At 41.7% G+C, this 24,958-nt stretch overlaps 1 protein-coding gene across 5 annotated transcripts in view; it reads right to left on the bottom strand.

Annotated features, from left to right (window-relative positions):
• Window positions 1-12,057: 12,057 nt before the first annotated feature.
• The window catches only part of PDE5A (phosphodiesterase 5A), a 133,461-nt gene continuing 120,560 nt past the window's right edge, over window positions 12,058-24,958 (bottom strand). For all 5 annotated transcript variants that reach the window (XM_083174453.1, XM_083174452.1, XM_083174454.1 and 2 more), the window contains exon 21: window positions 12,058-24,392. In XM_083174453.1, the coding sequence (XP_083030579.1) occupies window positions 24,243-24,392 (150 nt within the window). In that variant the 3' untranslated portion in view covers window positions 12,058-24,242. The remainder of the gene's footprint in view (window positions 24,393-24,958) is intronic.

Raw genomic sequence — 24,958 nt, 5'->3', positions numbered from 1 at the left:
GGTTCCTGATAATTTCTCAGCTACTTCAGAAGTCTACAAATGGAGCCCCACTTATCCATCCCATTAGCTTCCTGGCTTGGCTACCTTTCGCTGAAGCTCACTGAGAATGGGACTCGCGTGCATTGTGAGCTGCTCTCACACCCCATTTGCGGCAATGGGATGCGCGAGCATGTGAGACACTCGCAATTCCCTTTTATCAGTGACTGGCATGCTGAGACAGGTTGCTATGGCGAGCCAGCCGTTATATAAGCATGGCTCCATCTGTGTACAGAGTCTCCCAAGCACTCCTGATTGCCATTGGTTCACCATTGGATCACCTCTGCTTCCAGCCTTCATTGCTCACTACCTGCCTGCTCATACCCGAGTTCCATCCGCTTCTACCAGTCACCATTCAGAGTACTCTATAGATCAGGGCTGGGCAATTACGGCCCTCCAGATGTTGATGAACTACACATCCCAGCATGCCTTGCATCAGTTTCAGCATGGCCACATAGCAAAACTAATGCAAAGCATCCTGGGATGTGTAGTTCATCAACATCTGGAGGGCCGCAATTGCCCAGCCCTGCTATAGATATTAGTCACCATTGGTGCACAAAATATTTAAAAGTTGTTGAACTCCCATTGTGCCTGTGTTAGTGGGACTTACCTGAGCTTCCATACTCACCTACAGTGTCCCCCATAATACCTAACATATCATCCATGTAAATCAGCAGAGACTGATAGAACCACATTCCTGTATTCCTTTGCTCATAGCATGCCTCCGGTCCCAGCCAGATCCTGTACATCTGTTGGTTCCAGACAACTTCTACCTGCACGTGGTCCCAGTAAAGACCAGTGTTTTCCTGCACTATTGCCATAGACTTATGCAGTCAAGCACTACTCATCTTCTCAAAGTTATCCTTTCCTGGGCCGGCATATACATATGAGGTGAAAGTTGGATGCATTTTTTTTAAAACAAAAGAATCACCCATTTTCGAGACAACTGTGCATGCACCTGAATCACAACAGTGTGCGCATACTCCACAGAATGTGTCCAAGCGGGTCCGTGCATACTGCATCTTGTGTGAAGTGATTGTAAGTTTCTGGCCGGTTACTAGATGGCGACTATTAAGACACACAGAGCAGCTATTTCTGACCGGTGGTAGCGATGTTCATCCTGAACTGAAATCACATCACAGTTTAGCAATCACAAATGCAGGCAGGCGGTGGTACGCACCTCCTCCTTGCATTGCTAAGGATCACATATGCTAAGCTACAGTGAGCAGCTTATCATATAAGATCAGTGGTGGCTCTTAGCCTTACCCCTCCGCTGCTGCAGGTGCGCTCCCTGCACCTGCAGTCCCAGCCGCCAATCCCCTGCACGGGGCCAGCGCATGCGCAGTAAACTCATACATACAGCACATGCGCTGGCCCAAGCCTCCATGGGCTGCCTTTGCAGTAGCCCCGAAGGCTTAATCAGGTTTCCGGGTCCGGCGCATGAGCAGTATTGTCCGCAGTTTGGGGGCTGCCACGCATTTGTGCACAGAGAGGCATCCTGGAGGGAGGGAACACCTCCCAATGAGACTGCCTTGAGTGACTGGCAGGTCGGACTTCCAATAGGAAGTCACTGCCAGTCACCTTGAAGCCAGATCAGTCTCACAGCCTGCATCTGGCATAGGTAAATACCGCCACTGTATACGATCCATGCTGAATGAGGGCCTTAGTCAAGATGAGGTCAGTTTGCATCGAGCATAAAGCTATTAGAGCTTAATCAAAGCAGAGATGATAAAATGACCACTTCAAGAGAAGACTGAACAATAAAACAGCTAATAAAAAGCTATATTATATTGACCTGTTTAGTATTATCCAAGAAATTATATCCAACATATCTACACAAAACTGAACATTGATCCTTCAGATAATCATTTATCTGTATCAGAATGATATTGTCTCCTTTTGAAGGCCATAATTATGCAACCTTTCACTTTTATCAGGTAATATAGATCAGCTTAAGTGAAATAGTCTTCAAAAAGGACGTTGAACTTTGAAATTTGATAAAACTGTCTAGAGTTCATGAATTGCATTGCGAGACGTTTGACAATAGCATGTATAGCAGGGGTTCCCATACTTTTTTAAATCAAGGCACCCCTGCAAGTGTCCTGAGGCACCTCAGGGTGCCTAGGCACACAGTTTGGGAACCACTGATGTATAGTATTTGATACTCAACCTACTTATGTTCCATAAAATGTGTTCATACTGTATTAGGTGAAATATGGTTGTGCGACAACAGATAAACAGTGCCACCTAGGGGCTTTATCATGCATTAACGTTTGAATTAGATGGATTTGCTCAGCAATATTAGCTACTGTATATTAAACATGCAGGGCTAAATGTAATAGCCTCTGAGTTGCTAGAGGTTTAGGATTTTATGTGAGCCTGCTCCTTTGTTTAAGCAAGTGACTGTACACTGCAAAATCAGGTCGTTCGCAGATATACTGTATCATGCCGATTCTGCAGGACAACCAAGGCCAATATATCTTGCAGATATATAGACATTTCTGGCTATGGGACAGATTCTGTAAGCTTCAAAAGTGATAAAATGAAGAGTGATAAACAGCCAGCCAATCAGCTCCTACCTGTCATGTCACATACTGTGTTTGAAAAATGTCAGGCAGGTGCTGATTGGCTGGCTGTTTATCAGTCTTCATTTTATCACTTTTGAAGCCCTATGTGTATAGGCCATCTGTCAATTGACCGTACATGGGTGGCGGGGACTGACATCCCAGGTGGGTGGGGAAGTTGTGATCCAATATTATAAGCTTGCAGCAGGGCCCTCCTACCTCCAAGTCTGTCTGTTGTTACCCAGTTTGTTTTATCACTGTCTACTATTGTAAGAGCGCAACGGAATTTGTAAATACATATATTGAGCAGCCAATTTGTAAGTTTACCCTATCTGTCACTGTGTTGGTGGGTCGAACTCCTTGTGTCCCAGATGTGTACACAACCTAACACTGACCTGTTTTTTTGGTGTGGATCTGTGAGAAGAACTGCAGGGAAAAGAGTACCCAGCTCTTCTCTTCAAAGCACTTGGGGCAGACTGAATTTTAAAGGTGCCCATACACGGTGTGAGGCAGTGGCGTGTGGTGAGGTTAGTAGTTGGTGAGGCACATGTCTACGCAACAGGAGTAATCATTCGATGGTCGCCAACCATCGAATGATTTCTCCTAGCTTTGCAAATAAAAATCAGTCCGAAATGAATTATATTTTCGTGTGCCAGCCTGAAGACAGGGCGGGCGGCGGACGTCTTGTGACATCAGTCGCCCGCCCCTGGCAGGCATCGGCCCACCCGTGTACCAATGGAAATGCCAAGCATTTTCATGGGGATGCCCATGAAAGTGCTGGGCCTTCCTATTGGCGATCCCCCCAAGCAGAACAGTGCCTCCAGCTCCCAACTTTACTGCCTGTACTGCTGCACTCCTCTCCCCTCCCTCTCCAGGGACTATTGACCCCAGAATGAAGGTCATGTAGGTCAAGCACCCGGCTTGGTCAAGCTAACTGTGCACACAACCCCCCCCCCCCCCCTCCCTGTGTACACATTTACGGCAGCGCTCACCTGTCCTGGGGTCCTGGCTTGGGTGAAGTCCGGGGTGGAGAGTGCAGAGTGCCGAGCAGCGGAGCACAGCCTGTGTGGACGTAACTCAGCAGCATGACAGTAAGCCGCAGCTCTTCTCTGGGAGCCACGCCGTCCTCCCGTCCTCCTGCCGCCCGACCCCAGTGTGATAGCGATTGCGGCCTTGACACGGTCACACACACCCCCCCCCCCCACACGTATCCATGCCGGGTAGCCTGCCCGTCCCCTCCAACGGCAACTGTGGCTGCTCTATTAGCATAGCAGTGCCTTGGTGACAGTCAGGGACGTGCTTTCTGCTTATATGAAAGCACGTCCCTGTCACTGAGGTGGCGCCACTGTGCCCAATAACATCTGCATCAGTGACAGGGGCGTGCTTTCATATAAGCAGAAAGCAAGTCCCTGTCACCGAGGCACTGCTATAGGTGCCGCCTATGCACCTTTTTTTAATGGGCTTTTGCAGCCTGGCGCTCGGCCCCGCCCACCTCCTGCACTTTGTATCTGCTACTGTTCTATGGACAGCGGGAGGCACCACTCTTGGTGCCTCCTAAACCAATTGAAAATAAAAAAATATGGAGTAAAAATAAATAGAATAATATAAAGCATATACTTATGACACATAATATGTGTCATAAGTATTTTGTTTGTATTATTTTATTATTTTAATCATTAATGACAGGGGAGGCCTCCCCTGCCTCCCCTGACTGCACGTCCCTGGTGTGAGGGTACTGTGCAATGCGATGTGCGCTCCTGCAGGCATCCCATCACACAGCACATAAAGGCCCAGATTCTCTAAGCTTCAAAAGTTATAAAATGGAGAGTGATAAACAACCAGCCAATCAGCTCCTGCCTGACATTTTTCAAACACAGTCTGTGACATGGCAGGTAGGAGCTGATTGGCTGGCTGTTTATCGCTCTCCGTTTTATCACTTTTGAAGCTTAGAGAATCTGGCCCAAAGTCTGTGCAGCCTGTGCTTTTTGAACTAGGTCCCAAACACATTGCATGCATATCGAATGCGATTTGATCACATGCGATGGGATGCGATCTAGTTCAAAATGCTGGCGACGCGGACACCTGTGAAGCCTGCGAGGGGACGCGTTTACCTGTGAAGGTATCCGCGTCCCCTCGCGGGGCGCGCTGCGCTCGCCACGCTTCGGGCTCGGTGGCTCGCTGCGCTCGCCACACTATTCTATTCTCAACTCCACGCCGACGTGGATAGTGGGGGTATGAAAAGGTCGTAGGACGCATACCGCCGCCCCTCGCGGGCTCGCTGCACTCGCCACGCTTCGGGTTCACGTTGATCGTGGGGTGGCGTTAACTAATTTTGGGGGGCCATTTCACTGTTAAGGGGTGTTTTGGGGGGTTTCTGGACCATTTAACATTGTTCCCTGTTGATTTGGGTAAATTGAGCCATTTAACATTGTTCCCTATGGGAAATCGGGGGCATCGCGTCGGGACCATTTAATGCTTATTTAGCCGCATGCGACGCGACCGACGCGATTTTTTAACTTTTCAATGCATTTCAATGGGAAATCGGGTCCATCGCGTCGGGGGCCATCGCATACCACTATTAAGGGCACAAGATCAATGCGATTGTGGCCGTGCTAGGAAACAAGTACCGCAATTTTAAATACAGGATTAACAACCTGTTTAATGTATTTTGCCTTTATTTATTTATAAATATATTCCTATATTGTAAACAAGCTTTAGGAAAATAACATTTGTGAGTAGCTTTGCAAGTTTGGATAAAACATTATGATCTTATTATACAGCGTTAAAAAAATGTTCATGCATATGACAATGCACACTACTGAGGATTTCAATTGGAGCAAGTTTTGCAAAAAAAACTTTATTACCTTGCGCCCAATTATAAAACAGATACTCACCTGTCCATTAGCTCCTGGCGGTCTCTGGGACTGCCAGGACTAGTAGAAGCAAGAGCTACTGGGACATTTTGTTATCCTAGCACCTGGCTTTAGGGGTTTTATACTTTTGCACACATACACACTAAATAAGACCTGGCTCCCGACGCTGGATGAAGGTGAATAATTACAACATAATTAAGCTAATTGGAAACTTGGCAGTGTGGGGGAAAAAAGCAGTAATTTGTACAGAAATTACGGTGTCGCAAAGTGATTAACCAAATCAGAGATTTACTCACTGCTTTTATAAAGTCCTGCACAATCTTGCCCTCTTCTATATACACAGAAATGTATTTTAACATTTTCCATAGAGCCCTATTTATCACCACACAGGAGCTTTGTAATAGGACGCTCCACTACTCACAAAGAGAAAAAGAAATGTGCCAGCGCTGGCTAAATAATTACAAGACGGTTCTCTTAAAAATACATTTTTAATAAAGAACAGTATTCTTGTTAATATATACCATAATAGAAAACTTTTCAAAACATGATAAATATATATAAAAAATAAATACAAGGGGGGAAATTTACTAAGATGTGGGTGACATTTAGGGCCTTATTTTGGTTCACTGTTTCTGACAAAATCCTTCTTAGATGGACAAAACCATGTGCACTGCAGGGGGGCAGATGTAAAATGTGCAGAGAGAATTAGATTTAGGTGAGTTATTTTGTTTCTGTGAAGGGAAAATACTGGCTGCTTTATTTTTACACTGCAATATAGATCTCACTTTGAAGTAAACCCCACCCAAATCTAATTATATCTGCACAAGTTACATCTGCCCCACCTGCAGTGCACATGGTTTTGTCCATCTAAGAAGGATTTTGTCAGAAAGAGTGAACTAAAATAAGGCCCTTAGTGAGATGCGAAAATGTGATTTTTGCGATTTTTTTCGCCAAAAACGTCCGAAATTGCAATTTTTCCCAAATTTTGTATATTTAATGAGATGTGAAAAACGGCAAAAAACGCTGATTTTGCCACGAAATCGCACATTCGAAAAGTGTGATTTTTAGTCGCGCCGGAACTCGCATCCAGATGTTTTCCCATTGAAAAATATACAATTCGCATATTTTATGAAATGTGAATTCGGGAAAATGTGTCTAAAAATCGCCAAACATGAAGACCAGGTTCTGATATGCGAATTGGCCAGAAACCTGCACAGATCATTGAGATCTGTGCATGGTCCTGTGTAAAAAAATGTGTTAAAGTTTTTTTTTTTTTTAAATGGCGTGGGGTCCCCCCTCCTGAGCAAAACCAGCCCCAGGCTCATTGAGCCGGACCTGGTTCCAAAAATACGGGGGACAGAAAGCATAGGGGTCCCCCATATTTCTGAAACCAGCCCCAGACTCTTGGACCGGTCCTGGTTCCAAAAATATGGGGGACAAAAAATCTGGGGGTCCTCCGTATTTTGAAACCAGCACCAGGCTCCAACAGCCTGCGGTGTCATGCCACAGCCAGGGGACACTTTCGATATAAGGTCCCCCGGGCGAAACATGAGCACCGTGGCTGGTCAGCCTTGGACGGGGTACCTGGAGGAGTGGGGACCCCCCCAATAAAGGGGTCCCCCTCCCCAGGCTTCACCCATCCAGGGCTGATGCCAGGGGCTGTCACCGGCGTCCGTGGCCAGTGGACGCCGGCCTGATAGGGTTAGTTCTCACATACCTACCATTGCTTTATGCAGGAGAACTACAAGTGCCAGCAGACCTCCCTCGCATGCTGGGACTTGGAGAACCACAAGTCCCAGCATGTGGGGTATTAATGGGCCTGCTGGGACTTGTAGTCCACCTGTAAAAAGAATTGTAAAATAAAACACACACAGAGAAAAGTAAAACTTTTTCACTTATTTTAACACACATACACACATCTTACTTTTACACCAATATACTTACCAATCCAGGATCCAGCGCTGTTCTGTCTGCAGCATAGCTGGCTCACCCCGCACTGACAATGGGGTGAGCCGGCTTTCTCCGGCACTGCTATCACCTTCTGCTGTGATTTGTGGGTCCGCGAGTAGGGGGCGGGGCTAAAATGACACGAAATGACATGTTTTGCATCATTTTAGTCCCGTCCCTTGCCGCTGACCCATGGGCTTAACACTGAACTGGTTTATGCTGATTTCCATATTCTGCAAGGCACCCAATGCAATCAGTGCTGGTGATTCCCGGGGGATCGATCCAGCACATATATTACATGCATGATGATTTGCATGTATATATGTGCTCTGTGATCCAACCCTAAACTCCTTTGTTGGCATGCAGCCACCTCTGATGCAATGTTTCATGATAAAATACCAAAATCTTTTTTGGACACCAATAAATTTATTTATTTTTTTTGGTATTTTAACCCCTTCCCGACGAGGTCTTTTTTGTTAATTTTTTTTTTTTTTTCCTCCTCGCGTTCAAATAAGCGTAACTTTTTTAATTTTCCGGCTATATAGACACATGAGGGCTTTTTTTTTGCGGGACAAGTTGTACTTTTTAATGGTACCATTTACTATACCGTATAATATTCTGGGGAATCAGGAAATAATTCAATGTGGGGTAGAAAAGAAAAAAAACGCAATTCCACAATTTTGCGCTGGTTACGTTTTTTTGGAGTTCATAGTTCGTTTAAAATGATGGGTTATCTTTATTCTATGGGTCGTTACGATTCCGGTGATACTAAACTTATATAGTTTTCGTTATGTTTTACCACTAAAAAAAAAATAGAAAATTTTACGGTTTTTCTAATTTGCGTCGCGTCGCCATGTTCTGCGGCTTATAACTTTTTTATTTTTCCACCTACGGACCTGGGTGAGGGCTCATTTTTTGCGGGCTGAAGTGTACTTTTTAATTAATACCATTATGGGATATGGGCGACTTTCTGATCTCTTTTAGTTATTTTTTTTTGGGTACGCGATGCGACCAAAAAACGTAGTTTTGGCGTTGGGAATTATTTTCCGTTTACGCCTTTAACCGTGCGGGATAACTAATGTTATATTTTAATAGATCTGACTTTTAGGAACGCGGCGATACCAAATATGTTTATTTTTTTATTTTTTATTTATTTTTATTTGTGAAATGGGGAAAGGGGGGTGATTTGAACTTTTAATATTTTTTTATTTTTTTTTATTTTTAAACTTTTTTTTTTTTTTTTTTTTACTTTTACTACAAGGCCCCCTAGTGTACTTGACCACTAGGGGGCGCGATCGCCTGTACTAGGTTCAGCCATAGAGCTCTATGGCTGAACATAGTGATTTTCAGCACTTTCTATTACATCCTGCCTCAGGCAGGATGTAATAGGAATGCTGACACGGCCAGCACAGGGGTCTACATTAGACCCCTGGCTACCATGGCAACCAATCGGCACCCTCCGATCTCGCCGCGGGGGGCCCCGATCGGCGCCGGAGGGGGGCGCCCCCCCTCCGATCAGCTATTTAAGCCCGTGAGCTGGCTTGATTCCCCCGCAACCGACATATGACGTAAATGTACGTCATATGTCGGGAAGGGGTTAAGAAAGTAAAAGGCCTTTTAATGGAATTAATTGACAAGTCTTGTTACAATGTATTGTCTAGAATGTATTAAGCATATAAAACAATATTGTAATTTAAATGCATGCTGTTTTAGTTTAAGTTTTTTTTTTTTTGTGTTCCAAATTTAATTTTTATTGAAAATGTCAAAGCATCATATAAACGTTTATAACAACGATTCAAAGATAATTTTACAAATCAAACATACAAGAATGTGGTGGGGAGGGGTACAGAAAAAAAAGAGGGAACGGGGTACACCAATCGTTTGCAATCAATAGCCTAATATATAGAATAGTATAGAATGAGACCATATCTATCCTACATACACAACATGTGGAATGTTTCATAGGGAGGCTTCACCGAACTAGTGGGTGGATTATCGTGGGCACTGGGGTACTTTACTGAAAACAGGTACCCATCAGCTTCCGAAGCATTTGGGCAAGTCAACGAGTTGTGTTAATGTTGATTGGGGCTCAGAGAGAGGAGCATGAGTCCGGGAAAGCCAATATTCTGACCACTGGAACCATTTTATCAAAGGGTTAGAGGCAGATGAGGAATACTTGGTTTCCACTATTTCAAATTCACAATGTAGTTGTACATTTGATTCGACCGTTTCTATGGTAGGGATAAAGGATGTGCGCCAATGTTGTGTGATAAGGAGCTTTGTGGTTACTAGGATATGTCCCGTCCCATTGGTGGGCATGTTTCCACGATAGATGTGAAATAAAGCTAATAAAGGATTTGGCATTATTGGAGAGTCTGTAATTTTAGATATGATTGTGAATACCGAGGACCATAATCCTGACAGAGCTGGGCAGGACCAAAATATATGGAGAAGGGTACCTATATGTCCACAATTATGCCAACATAGATTGGAAGTAGAGGGCCAAATAGAGTGGAGTTGTGCCGGTGTCAGGTATAGTCTATGAAGCAGCTTGTAAAAGTGTTCTGAATGGGATATGCATCTGGACAGACTGAAACATCTCCGATACACCATATTCCATTCGTCTTCTGATAAGGAGCATTCCAGGTCTGATTCCCACTTAGCTATAGAGGGGAACTTGGAAGGTATATGGGAACGGATCAACACTGTATACCACCATGTTATGTTTCCCTTGCTTTCATAGGTCGTTAGTTTGTCGAGTATATATTTCGGTAATACGGATACCTTATGAGGGGGAGGTGTAATGCTATATAGCCAGTGTCTCAACTGTAAAAATTTATAAAAGTCTCTGCGGGGTAGGGAGTACTGGTCTCTGAGCTGTGTATAGGACTTCAACACGCCATCAAATGTAACTTCTTTCAGAGATACTACATTTTTCATTTTCCAAGTAGTGAAATTCAAATTAGGGATGAGTTGGGACAAGCCTTGTAGGGATAAATTGACAGAAGGAAGGGAGGTGTCTCCGGAGCTTGAGATAAGGGCTAACCATGCTTTGCGTGTGGCCACTACCGCTAATGATTGTGATATTGGAGCTGGCTTTACTCCCGGCGGAAGCTATAACAAGTCAGTTAAGGGGAAAGGGCCTACCAGGCTACGTTATAGAAGGACCCAAGGCTTAGGATCTTTTTCTACGAACCATTCTCCTACTTGGGCAAGCAAGCTGGCGTATTGGTAAAATTGTAGATCCAGGCCTCCATCCAGTTTAGGTAAAGATAGTATGTTATAGGACAATCTGTTTTTTTTCCCCTTCCATATGTATATTAGACATAGGGACCGAAATTTACATAAGAGGTAGTTGGGGAATAATAAGGGAATAGTCCTAAACAAATATAAAATAACAAATTTATCTTTGATATCCACTGACTTTGTACATGTAAGCTCCGAGCATTATTGATTTGTAGACTGTACAAAGAAATTGTTCACAGGTACAGTAATGTTTCTATTGTATGACATACAGTACAGTGCCTTAATAAAAACTTTCTAAAAAAAAAAATAAGGTACTTGTGTATTATCACGGCGCCCCTGATTTCCATCGCAGGTCATTGTACAATCAAAAATCGCGTCGCATCGCATGCATGCGTAATACTTGTGAAGTTATGCGCGTCCCCTCGCGGGGCTCGCTACGCTCGCCATGCTTTGGGCTCAGTGGCTCGCGCATATAAAATCAACTCCACGCCGACGTGGATAGTGGGAGTATGAAAAGGTCGGAGGACGCGTACCGCCGCCCCTCGCGGGCACGCTGCGCTCGCCACGCTTCGGGTTGGCGTTGATAGTGGGGTGGCGTTAACAATTGGGGGCATTTAACATACTTATTACCCATCAGGGTGGGGATACAATTAAAAATCGGGTCTGACTGGGCATTTAACATTGAAATCGCGTCGCATCGCATGCCATTATAATGGCATGCGATGCGACGCGATATTAAAATTGTATGCTCTGCCCGGGAAAAGCCTCAAATCGGTCCCATCGCATGCCATCGTATACCTTAATTAGTGGTATGCAATGCGATGGGCGCCGTGATAATACACAAGACCAAAAATAAAATAGGGTATCCCATTATCATTCCCCTAATTGAATAGCTAAACCCTGCAGATGCCAGAAAATCCCTGCAATTGTATTCCCCTGTATGTTGTGCACTATAATCACTTACAGATTTTTCCATATTTAATTGGTACATACTGTATTGCATGCCCTGTTTTAACATCTGTTTAACATCTTTCTCACATGACAGCATTCCACTACAGGGGGGGGATTAGGATTGGGAGAGTTCAGTGTTTACAGGGCCAGTGGGACAGGCTAGAGATGCAGCGGGGAGGTGCACTGTGGGGCGCACTGCAGGGGGCGGGAAGATGATCGGCTGCAGATGTTTCTCTGTGGCAAAGAGACCAGCATGGATGGAGTTAGCGGGGAGAAGGTAGCTGGCTGCCGGGGGGAGAAGCGAGCTGCTAAGCGGATACCACCAATAATCAAAACGGATTATCTAGCACAACTCCAGAACTGAGAGTGACAAATTAACGGTTTCCTTATTCTGCTTGAAAAAAGATAGATAACACAAAGTAAAAAACAGGAGGCAGAAATGAGTTGTTTCTATATTTATTTACAGTCAAAAAATAGTACAAATGAAATATACAGAACAGACTACAATAAGACTGTAGTCTACTCAACAAAGCTCCTTATTTCTAACAATATCACTGAGTGGATGTGTGAGTAAACAATTATTCTCCACACTTAACTTTATCGCACAAGAAACAAAAATAAAAGTGACAAGAGTATGGGGTTGTGCAAATAATTTCAAAAGTAATGTATAGTACAAATTGACAAAAACATAAAAAGTGGCTGACATTTTTAAATAAACAATCTATGTACATTGTGTTTATGAATGTATATGTGTACAATTGTATTTCAAAGATAAATAAGAAATCCATTTATTAATCCATTTATTTGTTGGGAATGTATAATTCTTTTCTGACACAAAACACTCAAAATTAATAAAACACACATTTGTCTGTCTTAAATAATCTGAATACAGGAATGACTTGCTTCTCCTAACATGACTGCATGATCCCTTATTTTCTAAATGCCATTTTTGGAATATATGTGCTATGATATTATTCAGAATTTGTGAAGCTATGTAAAAAAATGACATTAACACTACACACAATGATCCCTGGCTGGAGAGAGACACAAGGTTCATGTACATGGAAATCCATCTGTAGAGACGAGACATTCATGCCCAGTGACCTCTGTGAAGTGACACAGCATTCATGCTCAGTGATTTCTGTGGAGTGACACAGCATTCATGAACAGTGATCCCAGTGGAGTGACACAGCTTTAGGCCCTTATTCTGGCTCACATGCAAAGGAAAATTGCTTCTTAAACGGACCAAACCATGTGCACTGCAGATGGAAGGGGGGGGGGGGGGGGGCATATGTAACGTGCAGAGAGAATAACATTTGGGTGGGGTTTTACTTTAAAGTGAGATCTATATTGCAGTGTAAAAATAAAGCAGTAAGTATTTCCCTGCACAGACACAAAATAACTCACCAAAATCTAATTCTCTCTGCACAAGTTACATCTGCCCCACCTGCAGTGCAGATGGTTTTGTGCATTTGAGAAGGAATTTGCCTTTGCGAGTGAACCAGAATAAGGGCCTTAATGCACAGTGACCCCTGTGGAGTGACACAGTGTTTGTACACAGGGACCCATGTAGAGTGACACAGCAATTATACACAGTGATCCCTTTGGCGGGACAAAGTATTTATGAACACAATTATTCCTAATTTGAAACACAGACTGACAAACGAGCATTTTATGTGCTAGATTGTAACACCACTGAACATGCTCACTGCAGCTTTGGGTGTGGTATGCCGGGCCGACATTGTTATCCCGACTGCGGGTACTCCAACATGCAAGAGCAAAGACGCCCCTTGTGGGCTCACTACGCTCACCTCACTGCAGGCTCAGTAGCTTGCTGCACTCGCCACAGGTTCTATACTCCCTCTATGGGGGGAGTGGACCCCCACAAGGGAGAATAGTCCCTATAAGTTGGGAATCTCGACTGTCGGACATTTAACAGTCAGGATCCCAATGCCGGGAAAGTGACCATCGGAATCCCGACTGTTGGGAGCTCATTTGGCACCCATCTCTTCAAAGGTTTATATGACAAATTCCCATTGACTCTCTGCCCGAGCACTGATCATCCTTGGTAAGGTGCAGCAGAGAATCATCCCCTCTTTGGTACAAACTTGCTGTAATAAGTGGACAAAATTGTGCACTCAAAACATCAAAGTAGAAAGTCGTACATAATGTAATCACATATATACCATACATCATGCTACATTCTCATGACAGTTGGCTTGTGCACTGTTCATTGTTACTGCAGCTTATGTGTTGTGCAATTAGCTTACTGATGTCATTTTTCATTATTACTATTTGGTTAGAGCTTTACCTAAGTACATTATAAATTGACATTACTGTTGAATAAAATGATATAAATACAATAACAAAAGCGCACACATAGCCACTATCTAACACCAGGACCTGACGGTGCTGAAATGAATCCTGTATATTGTAACACATTAGTCATTAGAAACCCATTGTTTCCATTGAGCCCAGCACCATTTGCAATATTTTGTGAGGCTGCCTGTGCTCCATATAGAGCACTATGGCAGTGTGTGTATTTTTTCAAATGTTGTTTGCACCCTTTACTAACATGTATGACACATAGATACTTACTAAATGCCAATGCTACATGGCCAAAAGCACAGTCCTGTCAAGTGCCTTTTAGCTTAACACAGAGACTCTATTGAGAAGGGCTGGAAGCACAGAGTCCTCCTAATGGAGGAGAGACACTCACACAGTTTGCTTTACTATGGAGGCATGCCCAGCGCTCTGGGAGCTGCTCAACATACCCCCCCCCACACACACACACTCTCCTGTGAATAGAAGCTGTGCACATGAACACAGCAGGACTGTACCCACACAATTGGGCCAGTTGGGTGGTATGCTCTTAGTGTGGTCCACTATTATGTTCATTGGGTGTGGTTTTGGGGTCATTATGTCGATGTCGGAATCCCAACAGCTGGTACTCTGACAGTGGGTGGAGCACAAAGTACCCTCTGGCGGACTCGCTGCACTCGCCACGCGGCGCTCTCAACAGGTTCTTTTCTCACTCTGTGGAAGTAATGGGTGAGGGAGAATAGCCCCTCTAAGTCAGGATTCCGACTTTCAGGCTTTTAACAGTCGGGATTCCGATGTTGGTCTACTGACCATCGGAATCCCGACTGTCGGAAGGTCATCCGACACCCCTGTTCATTAGATGTTATTACATAACGATGGTCATTTAATTTATGCATGCTTCCAGAACAGAGGACAGACACGCAAACTCACACACACACACACAGTAATAATGCCCTGTAGTTGACTTTAATCCAGTCTCTAGTCCAAACAAATGAAAGGTTAGAAAGGGGTTTCTAGATATTACTGATGTACGGTATACAGTGAATTAATGTATTTATGTGTTTTATATAACTTAATGTTACATAAATAAGTTGATTGGTGAAATGTCCTAGAGCGGGACGCATCAAAGATCAAAATGCAGTCAAACATCCGATAATGCTGTTTTCAGAGGTTTGGCTGCATTTGTCATATGCACCAAGCTGCGAAATGCGATACATTCCAAAGCTTGGGTCAGGGCCGATGGCTTTTATGAGCCTATAGGCTTCTGTTCGCAATGTAGACTGAGAGGGTTCCAATCAGTTCTCTCCCACTGTCACCTGCGGTGCACACATCATCGGATACATATGCAGAAGGGTCCTAAACCTGGAAGTCCTTGTATCTCAAAGGAAATCCCTAATCGGGAAAGCTGTCCTTTGACGGTTTTATAATGCAGACATCTTTACTTACTAAATGCCACTATGCTTGCCATGGGTGGGAAATATGTTTAATGCATCCTACCTCTTCTCTCCTCACCAATAAGCAATGTCCTGGATATAGTCCTACAATACCATAGTGAAAACTGAGCCTTCAGAAAATACTACCCAGAAACAGTACAATTGCTACTCTGTCAGTGCATGTATTGCCACTTATTTGAAAATGGAATATACGTAAAAGCAGAAAATAAGTAGGAGGGGGTTACAGAATGTATAGCCAATCAGCACATTCGAATGTCAATATGAACAAAGAGCATTCTAGACTGACCAACCCTTTTTCCCGAGCTCCTCATTGAACATATGTTGTATTTGTTGCAACAGAACAAAATGTTGTGATATGGAAAAATTGCCATTTACATCTTTCATTTTATCATAGCTTCAGAAAATCTTTTCATGTATTCCCTAATTTGTAACATGACTCCCAGCTCAAAATTAACACAGTTAATTCAGTCGCTGTACATAAATGAATAGACAAACAACCATGCAGCCCTTAACACAGGGAACACATTATATATATAAAATATATATATATATATATATATATATATATATATATATATATATATATATATATATATATATATATATAAAAATGTAAGTAATTCAATAAAACCTTACACTTTAATTTGCAAACAATTCTGCTACAATCTCTGATATGCCTTATAAAATGCTGCAACATCAACCAGAGCTCAGCTTATAAGGATCTATTACTTCTCCTAATAATGGGGAAGATATATAAAAAGGAACTAATTCCACGCAGCATTAAATCTTATTACCAAGGCATAGTTTGAAGTGAAAAAGTGAAATATCAAAATACAATTTCACGTTGCTTCAAAACAGCAACAATTAAGTGTTGTAACTTCATTTTATTAAAAACAAAAAACAAAACCACAGGATAGCCACTATGTAATGTATATTGTTTAATATAATGTTCATAATATTACTATGTGTCTGTAGAGATCTATAGTCACATGCTACTAAAAGTAGGGTATGGCAGGAAATTATATATGCAAATTTGTTCATTAAACTTAAGGGGCATATCCAGTTGAATGTAAATATTTTTCACAGGATTTTCCTCTGCAATTGGCTGTGAGAAATTCAGCCATGGTCATTTAAACTGGGGATTTTTTTCTTACAGCTTAATCTGATTAGGTATAAACTTCCAAAATCCAAATTTGAAGGTAAAAATGTTGGTATTTGGTTAATAACCTCTGGGACACCACCTAATTAGGAAATTGGAAGTTTTCAGTTAGCTTAAACGGAGAATAGTTATGTAATTATTATGGTGAAAAAAAGTGGCCTCAAATTAACTTTTTCATGTCATTATGCACCCTCAAATCTAAATATTATCTCTTTAAAGAAAAAAGTTATAATTTTTTTTATTAATTTAATTATTTTTGTATTTAAATGCCATAAATTTACCCCAAAATCACTTTTTTTATTTTCTCAACTTGTTTTATTCAAATATTTAAAATAAAACATTTACAATTCTAAATGTCCTAACACAAATCAGTCAGCCACATTTATTTATTGGGGGGGAAGGGGGGGGGGGGGTTATGTACAGGCTGATTTCCAATTGTACTTCCATTTTTTTTCCGCAGGTGTTTTTGGGACCACAAACCATTTGATTTTAAATTGGAAAGTACAGAAATGAGGAGTGCGCACTGTGCATACTCACATTAAAGATAAATTGGTCTTGTTAGCCATGGACATTTCCCCTGCAAACATTATGAAGGTAATTTGATATGCCCCTAAAAAAATTTATATTAATAATAAAAGTTTATTTGTGGTAAATTAAAAGCATTTAATAATAATAATAAAAAAAATCATATATATATATATATATATATATATATATATATATGTCTAGTGTCCGTGTGTAACCGAAACACTGCCATCTGCTGGCAGTGAGTGAAACTAAATATCTTTCTCTTTCACACATACGGAAACACAGAGCCAATCACCCATACAGAAACACAGAGGCAATCACAAGGTAGCAGACACATTTTTGAAGCTTTTGCTTTGAGCGGGCTTAGCTAGTACTAGATGTAAACCAAAAGTCATAATTTGATATGAGGGGATAATTACAAGGATTTACGTGTTGCAAAGCTCAGAATATGTGTAATGTCATGCTCCATCGTAATGTCATGCTTCAATAGTTGTTCAAGGGAGCCAATGGATTTACAAGCCAAAAAGAGGAATTTGCATGTCAGTTGCAGTCTGTTTTTTTATGAATCAGGGGCATTAATGAGTCTACTTCTGCACCAACATGAGGAGTTTGCAGTTTGCTAAAAGTATTAGAGGCTGAAATGTTTGAAGTCCGTATGTGACAAATGTAATGTATCTAGATAAAGATTTTCTGTTGTTAATATTATTCCATAATCAAGCAACAATGAAAAAGGAAGCATCATACACTGCTCAGACTAGCTTTAATCTTTTTTTTGAATGCAGCATTACTGTTTTGTGAATGGACCATGGGACCCCCTCGGTTCTGACCAGCTTTACCAAAATGTTTACAGATATCATATCGACATGGTAAATATTATTTAAATATCACAGATACCTTTCTGGCATTTTATATTCAACATATGCTGTTGACATTTTGACTGTCAATAGCAAAATGGTAAATGTTTTTTTTTTTATTTTAAAGCAGCAATCATTTACACTACAAAACCAGTTTGATTTTGCAGGGTAAATGATTGCCGCTTTAGAAAAAACCCTGGAGATTTCTTACCAAATCTCTCACTTTCTGATTCTCTTGCCCTATTACATCCCCCCCCCCCCATTTGTTTACTAAAATAATGTCTTAAAAGTATTACTGTTAAGTGCATTAGCTTATTGAAATGATTACATGTTAAGTTTGAAAACTTTTTTTAATTTAAAAAGCAATACAATTTAAAATGATACCACATAAAACATTGACTACAATTCATGAGTTACTTAAATATATATATACAAGTATCAAAAATAAAAAAGTTGGAATTTCCTTGAAGGTACCTACACATTTCTATTAAAGTACTGGAATTAGATTTTCAAGCTTAAAGTTTGTGCTGATTATTGTTGCCTTAATTGCTTCACAACTGGTGAAGCTAGCCACATATACAGTATATTATACGGTATGGTATATTGACAAAAGATCGACACAAGCTTCAAGTCTAAATTGGCTTGGTAGACTTGAATCATGAGTTTTTTTTAAATTAAAAATTAAAGGTGGTTTTTCATACTGTACTATCCAAGTGGGCATAGAGTGAGAATATAGTAGCATGGCGAGCGGACGCGGCACACTTATACGGTGTACATGTCAACATATGTTGACAAAGACACCAAAAACATGAAAAACTCATGTCCACCTTTTTCATGTTGACCATGGTAATGTCGACCTAAAACTTGTGTTGCCCTTCTGTCAATGTCAACATGGGGTATGTTGACCATTCCTAGGTAGTCTAGCACCGTAAACAGGTTTTGATGACTTCCCATCCAGGTCAGCTGGGTTACTGTATAAGCAGCTTAACCTGCAGGTCACAGACGCAGATGTGAGTTTAGGAAAGGTCAGATTTATGCATTCAGGAATGTGATTTGTTAGTTATATATGGGGGCTGATTCAGGCCTGCATGCACAGGTCCAAATGTGGCCCCTCTTCCGATGGTGGCTTGAGTGCACAAGTGCATTGTCAGTAATGCATATGTGCACGGCCCGGCTGTGAGTGCCTTCGACCAATTTCTCCCTTGGCAGGGGGAAGGCTTGCCTGGGTGGTCCCCCGCCGTTTCTAGGGCATGCCCACAAAAACGGTGGGCACATCCATAGAAGTGCAGGGCAGACCCGAGTGAATGGAGGTGTTCCTTTGCCTGCTCGGCACCCACCCCGATTTCGCTTCAAATCCAGCAGCCACCGAGTGACTCTTTGGTCATCTGGCGCTGCAATCGATGAGGAGAGGAGAAATCGAAGGATCTCTCCTCTGTGTGTGTGCTAGCAAATGGATGTGTACCCATACACATCTGTTTGCAGCCTTGTACATGGTCTCGGATGGCAGGGGTGTGCTTTTGGCAGGGCCACGTTAACCTGCTTGCTGGGCTCCGAACACATGCAGCCCAGTAAGCAGGTCTGAATCGGGCCTATGGTCTATAGTGGTATACTGTATGAATATTACATTTTGTCTTTGCATATACAGTCAGTGGCTGGAGCTGTTGGCTTAACTATTTGTGGTCTCTACACTACCTGGTACACAGGACCAGACTAAAGGTTTGTAGAAGCACCAAGGGAACTAACATGTGGGGCTTCTACCAGTAAAAATGTCAATTAGATATGCTGGTGATGTTATTAAACAGTATACTGTATAAATGCTCCAGCACCAAAAATGTATTAAGTACTCTAGTATCCCCAATATACATTATGCCATATAGAAACTCCAGTTAAATATGCCACAGTGCCACCCACATTGCTGATGTAGTAATATTTAAGGCTCCCCCAGTGTAATGGGATCCCTGAACGGTCGTCTCAATTGCCCAGTTGCCAACCTGGCTCTGCTGGTACATGCACATGACATAAGTAAATCCACTAATTATTCAATACAATATATCCTTATATTTGGAAAGTGATGTCCTTACGTATTTTCAAAACTGTTCCATGACTAATCAACCTCATTTGTTTCAGAATTTGATTCATAACAGTATTTGGCATTGCATATTCCATGCATGCAGATTGAGCCACTCTCATCAGAGTGGCTCCTGGCGTGGTTAGCACCACCCGCACCACGGGAATGTGGTGCGCGTGCGTCGGAGATGCTCACGCACCCCATTCCCGGCAATGGACGCTTGAGCGTTTGCAATACTTGTGCATCTACGAGCACCAGATACGGGCGGCTGGCAATGCGCCAGCAATAATTAGAGCGGCTTCAACTGTACTACTGTATTACATCTACTGTCCATCCAGAATTCATAACCCACCAACAGTGCTGCACAATGAATTATCTGTCAACCTCCGAAACACACAGAACTAAGTCTACATTATAAAATGGCAAAGTAGAGTATGAACTAAAATTTTTTATTGGTGGAACCACACTCCTCTTTAAAATTGCCTGTTCGGCATACTGTCCTACAGTACAGTACAATGCTCACAAATGATTGGCAGCACTCTGGGTTTATCAGGTGGGCGGACATCCTGCCACCCCCCCCCCCCCCCCCCCCCCACACACACACACACACACTTCCTACTGAATTGGGAAAGATAGGGAGAAAAACATGGAGTGAGAGGGGGAAACTCATGATGTTAATTAACTGTCATCTGCATCTCATCTCCAGGAGAAGCCTGAAGAGGAAATTAAATCATGTACAGTAGGTAAGTAAGTTGTTCAGATGCAAATTTTTATTAGCAAAATATGTCAGCAAACCCGCATTGATCTCTTCCTTTGTCACACAAATCATTAAAAAGTAATCACTCCTTTCAATTTAATGTGTTCCAAAATGTAAGTTGAAAAAACTTTCTTCACTGTGAGATAAGGTTAGAAGCCACCTTGACTCTCAGTGGCTTGTATAACAGCACTTAGCCTGCAGCAGGGGTGGATTGGCTATACTGTATATCTTACAGGGAAGATATCCGGTAGGCCAGCGCACTGGCGAAGCCGCCTGCCATCCAGTTTCTTGGGATATTTTTTAGATGTGGCCTTGCCTAGGATAGTGGCTCCGCCCCCTCCTATCGACTACAAAAAAAACTATCTCTGCCAGTTCACAGAGGAGAGTTACCCAATGAGTCAAATGTACTCATCTAAGGTGGCCACCCATCTATAATATATCTATATAAGGAAAATGGCCATACAACATTAAAATATTGCAAATAGAAGTACTGTACAAATATTGTCTACAATATTTCTTTGTACAATTGTGGACCTGCTTAAAACACATGTTGCTGCTATAGCATCCTATATACAAATGTGTACACATACATCTATCCTCAATGTGATACAAGTCACATTATACATAACACATGAGCTCTTTGTGTCTCTGTAGCACCAGGTGTCTTTTTTGCAACTTTTTCCATTAGATAGTATCCTATTTGAAAAATGTAGCAAAAAAGCAGCTTCTGTTGATTAAAATGATATATTTAATATTATCAGTTATTTATATATATGGCATCTCTATGTTAAATGTGTGACTACGGCTGTATCTGCATAAGAAATGGAATGTTATAGAGTTTTCCTGGTAACATAGCATTTTGTATGCTGATACAGCCACTGTCACACACTGAATATAGGCATGCTGCATATCTTTTTAATCAGCAGCAGCTGCTTGTGTGCTTTGCAAATAAGACCCTGTTTAATGGAAAAGGTCACAAAAAAGATGACGGGCGCTACAAAGGGCTGTTTAACCTGAAAGAAAACTAGATGTTTGTCTACACATCTGTAAAGGTGGCCATACATCAGAATTTTATTGGCGACTAAAGGAATCCTATCGATATGACATGGTGTGTACACACGGGGGCGATATGGCTTCCGATGTTCCCGATATAGTAAACATCGGAAGCCATATCGCATATTAATTGTCGGCTTTTTAGGGCTAACGAGCCCGATGCGCTGCTGATGCGCGCTCCCGAGTGAGTGCAAATCGGCAGAGATATAGTGAGGGCAGGCAAGACTATATATTGCAGATCTGCACTATATAGTCTAAATTGTTCCTTTGCAGCATGCCGTGCTATGCGAGTCCCGATACCATCTGATCGTATCGGGACTCGCATAGCACGGCATATCTGCCGTGTGTACACACCATTACTCAAGTCAGTAGTTACAAGTTAGAAAGGTTGAACTCGATGGACTAACATCTTTTTTCAGCCTTAATTACTACTGTATGTTACTATGGGGGGTTATTCTAGTTCATTCTTTCTGACAAAATCCTTCTTAGATGGACAAAACCATGTGCACTGCGGGTAGGGCAGATGTAACTTGTGCTGAGAGAATTAGATTTGGGTGGGGTTTTTCTTCAAAGTGAGATCTATATTGCAGTGTAAAATCATGCAGTCAGTATTTTCCCTGCACAGAAACAAAAAAACTCACCCAAATCTAATTTTCTCTGCACATGTTACATCTGCCCCCCTGCAGTGCACATGGTTTTGTCCATCTAAGAAGGATTTTGTCAGAAAGAATGAACTAGAATAAACCCCTATGTTACTAAATACCTGCTTACAATCATGATTGTGTCCAACTTTCCCTTCAACAGCCCAGCAGTCCTTGTTGGTTTTTGGACATACAATGTACTCACAAGCCGTCATACAATCCGTTGTACAACCCAGCTGCTGCATACGACTGGTTCGTCTCACAATCAATTGTATGCACCTAAACTGCCTAAAAACTGCCACTCAAATGATGCTGGTAGTATGAGTCGTCAAACAACCGATTGCATGTGCTTAAAAGCACATGCAATCAGTTTCAAATCCCAAATGATCAACTGATGCAGCAAGTATTATCAGAGGACAGATCCTCCAACCTGCGGTACTACGCATTGCAGGATTGTGTGCACACGATGTGCACACAATCTGTTTACAATCCCTCAAGATGGTATGATTGGGTGCAATGTCTTTCAGGTGTATGGGGGCCTTAAAATACAAGTGCACCATGATAAATTGGGCCTTTACTTGGATCATAACAATTAAATGCATAAATAAAAGATAAAATAAAAAGAGGACATTTTAGATAATTCAAAATATTTTAGATAATATGTACAAATTAGCCCAACTTTCCATGTAGTAATCCCTAAAAAATCCAAAACTTTCTAAACCGCTCCAGCCTTTTAAATCAGGCCATTAGAAGTATTGTTTTGTTGACATTGGCTATACGTTTTTCCCAGTCTACTCAAGAGCAATACTTTGTTTCCTGTCATTAACTGTGTCCTTTTATTCTCCATTAACCTCACTAAAACGTGTAAATAATGGTGTGAAATAATTTTGAGTAATTATGGTGTCACTCTGTGTAATCATGAAAATAAAACCAAAAATGTACATTTAGTATAAGAAATACTATTAAAAGTAAAGTGCTTTTACAAATCTAACCCCAAATAAAACCAATAGGACCTCAGATACAACTTCTGCTCTGTGTGCCTGATTCATATTTGTAAAGGTAAAAAAAAAAATGCAATAAAAGCATGTAACTTGATGTCTGGAACAAACCATGTTGCCATGCAAGGGGAGCAAATACATTTTTTTCTGTACAGGGTAAATACTGGCTGCTTTTGAATGTAGCTCACAAATGTTAGACAGCTTTATTTTTACACTGCAGTTTGACCACACCCTTCCCAAATCTAATCTCTCTGCATGTTACATCTGCCCCAGCTGCAGTGCAACATGGTTTTGTTGAGTTGCTCTACTTATAAAAACAAAACAAAAAAATATGCCAGTGCATGGCTACAGAATTCTCAATAACTGACAACATCCTTATTATCTAGAAGCCACTCTTTCCAGACAATGAAGAACAGAATGCTATAAACAAATCTAATATCATTTTCAATATCATTAGTAGATTAATGTTGTTATTATTGTATTCAGAGCCAGGTCGCCCTCCATTAAGTAAAAATGGCACCTATGCATTAAGGCACTGGTCCTAAAAGGACAATATAAAAAGGAATCAAGTTGACATTCCCAAGAGCTTACAAAGGGCAGTGTAACTTTACACACTTCAGAAAATATATTGCTTCTCTAGAAAATATTACAATGTAATTCCATTTACATTTTCTTATTATTTCCTTAAACGAAAATGTGAAATTAATAAATATAACAGTGGCAAAATATATTTTGTTTTCCCAAACAGTGTAATACTATTTTGTACCACAAGACTATAAATTGCTGTTGACTTAATCAATGTCACAGTTCAGTTTTGGCTGGCTGTTGTCTCCATTCACCAGACCCTTCTCTTGCTGTTCTGATAAAACTTGCCATTTCTGTTTGTTCCTTAGACAGCCTTCGAGTAGGGGGTAACACGATTCAGACACTTGTGTTAAGGCCTAGGATAAGGGTAACAATACAAACATTTACTCAATCTTTATATGTGATAGCTATAGCCACTACTTACCATAAGGCATACTTGCCTACTCTCCTGCAAGATGTAGGAAAGTCCTAATTTTTCCATCAGTAGCCCACACCTACTGAAGATTGGCTGAATCCCCCGGATCCTGTCTGCTTCCTAGTGATACGAGCAGGATGAGGAACTTATACCTATGATTACTCCGAGTCCCAAGAAAGAGAGGAAGCAGCGCTCAATGATAGAGATAGGTGAATCAAATTCAATTAATTATTTTAATTGTTATAAATAAATGACCCAAAGATGGTTTGTTATACCCTGCACTGTCCACAATAGCAGCAGATTGATTTATAGGTACCTTGATAAAGCTGACGTTGGGTTCAGTGAAACTCGTTGGTGCTTCTCCAGATCCTTGACCATCATTGCTGGACTTACCTTCTGATTCATCTGACCACTTGGTCCCCCAAAATTCTGAGGTCTTTGGCTTTAATTCCCTGGCATATACGGATACAACTTGCTGTGAGGTTGTAGGTGGTCTTATAAACATCA

This window comes from Crinia signifera, chromosome 1, assembly GCF_055691185.1.
Source record: "Crinia signifera chromosome 1, ASM5569118v1, whole genome shotgun sequence".
NCBI classification, from domain to species: domain Eukaryota; kingdom Metazoa; phylum Chordata; class Amphibia; order Anura; family Myobatrachidae; genus Crinia; species Crinia signifera.
The sequence above is the reverse complement of the archived record's forward strand: the minus strand, read 5'-3'. Positions and strand labels throughout refer to the sequence as shown.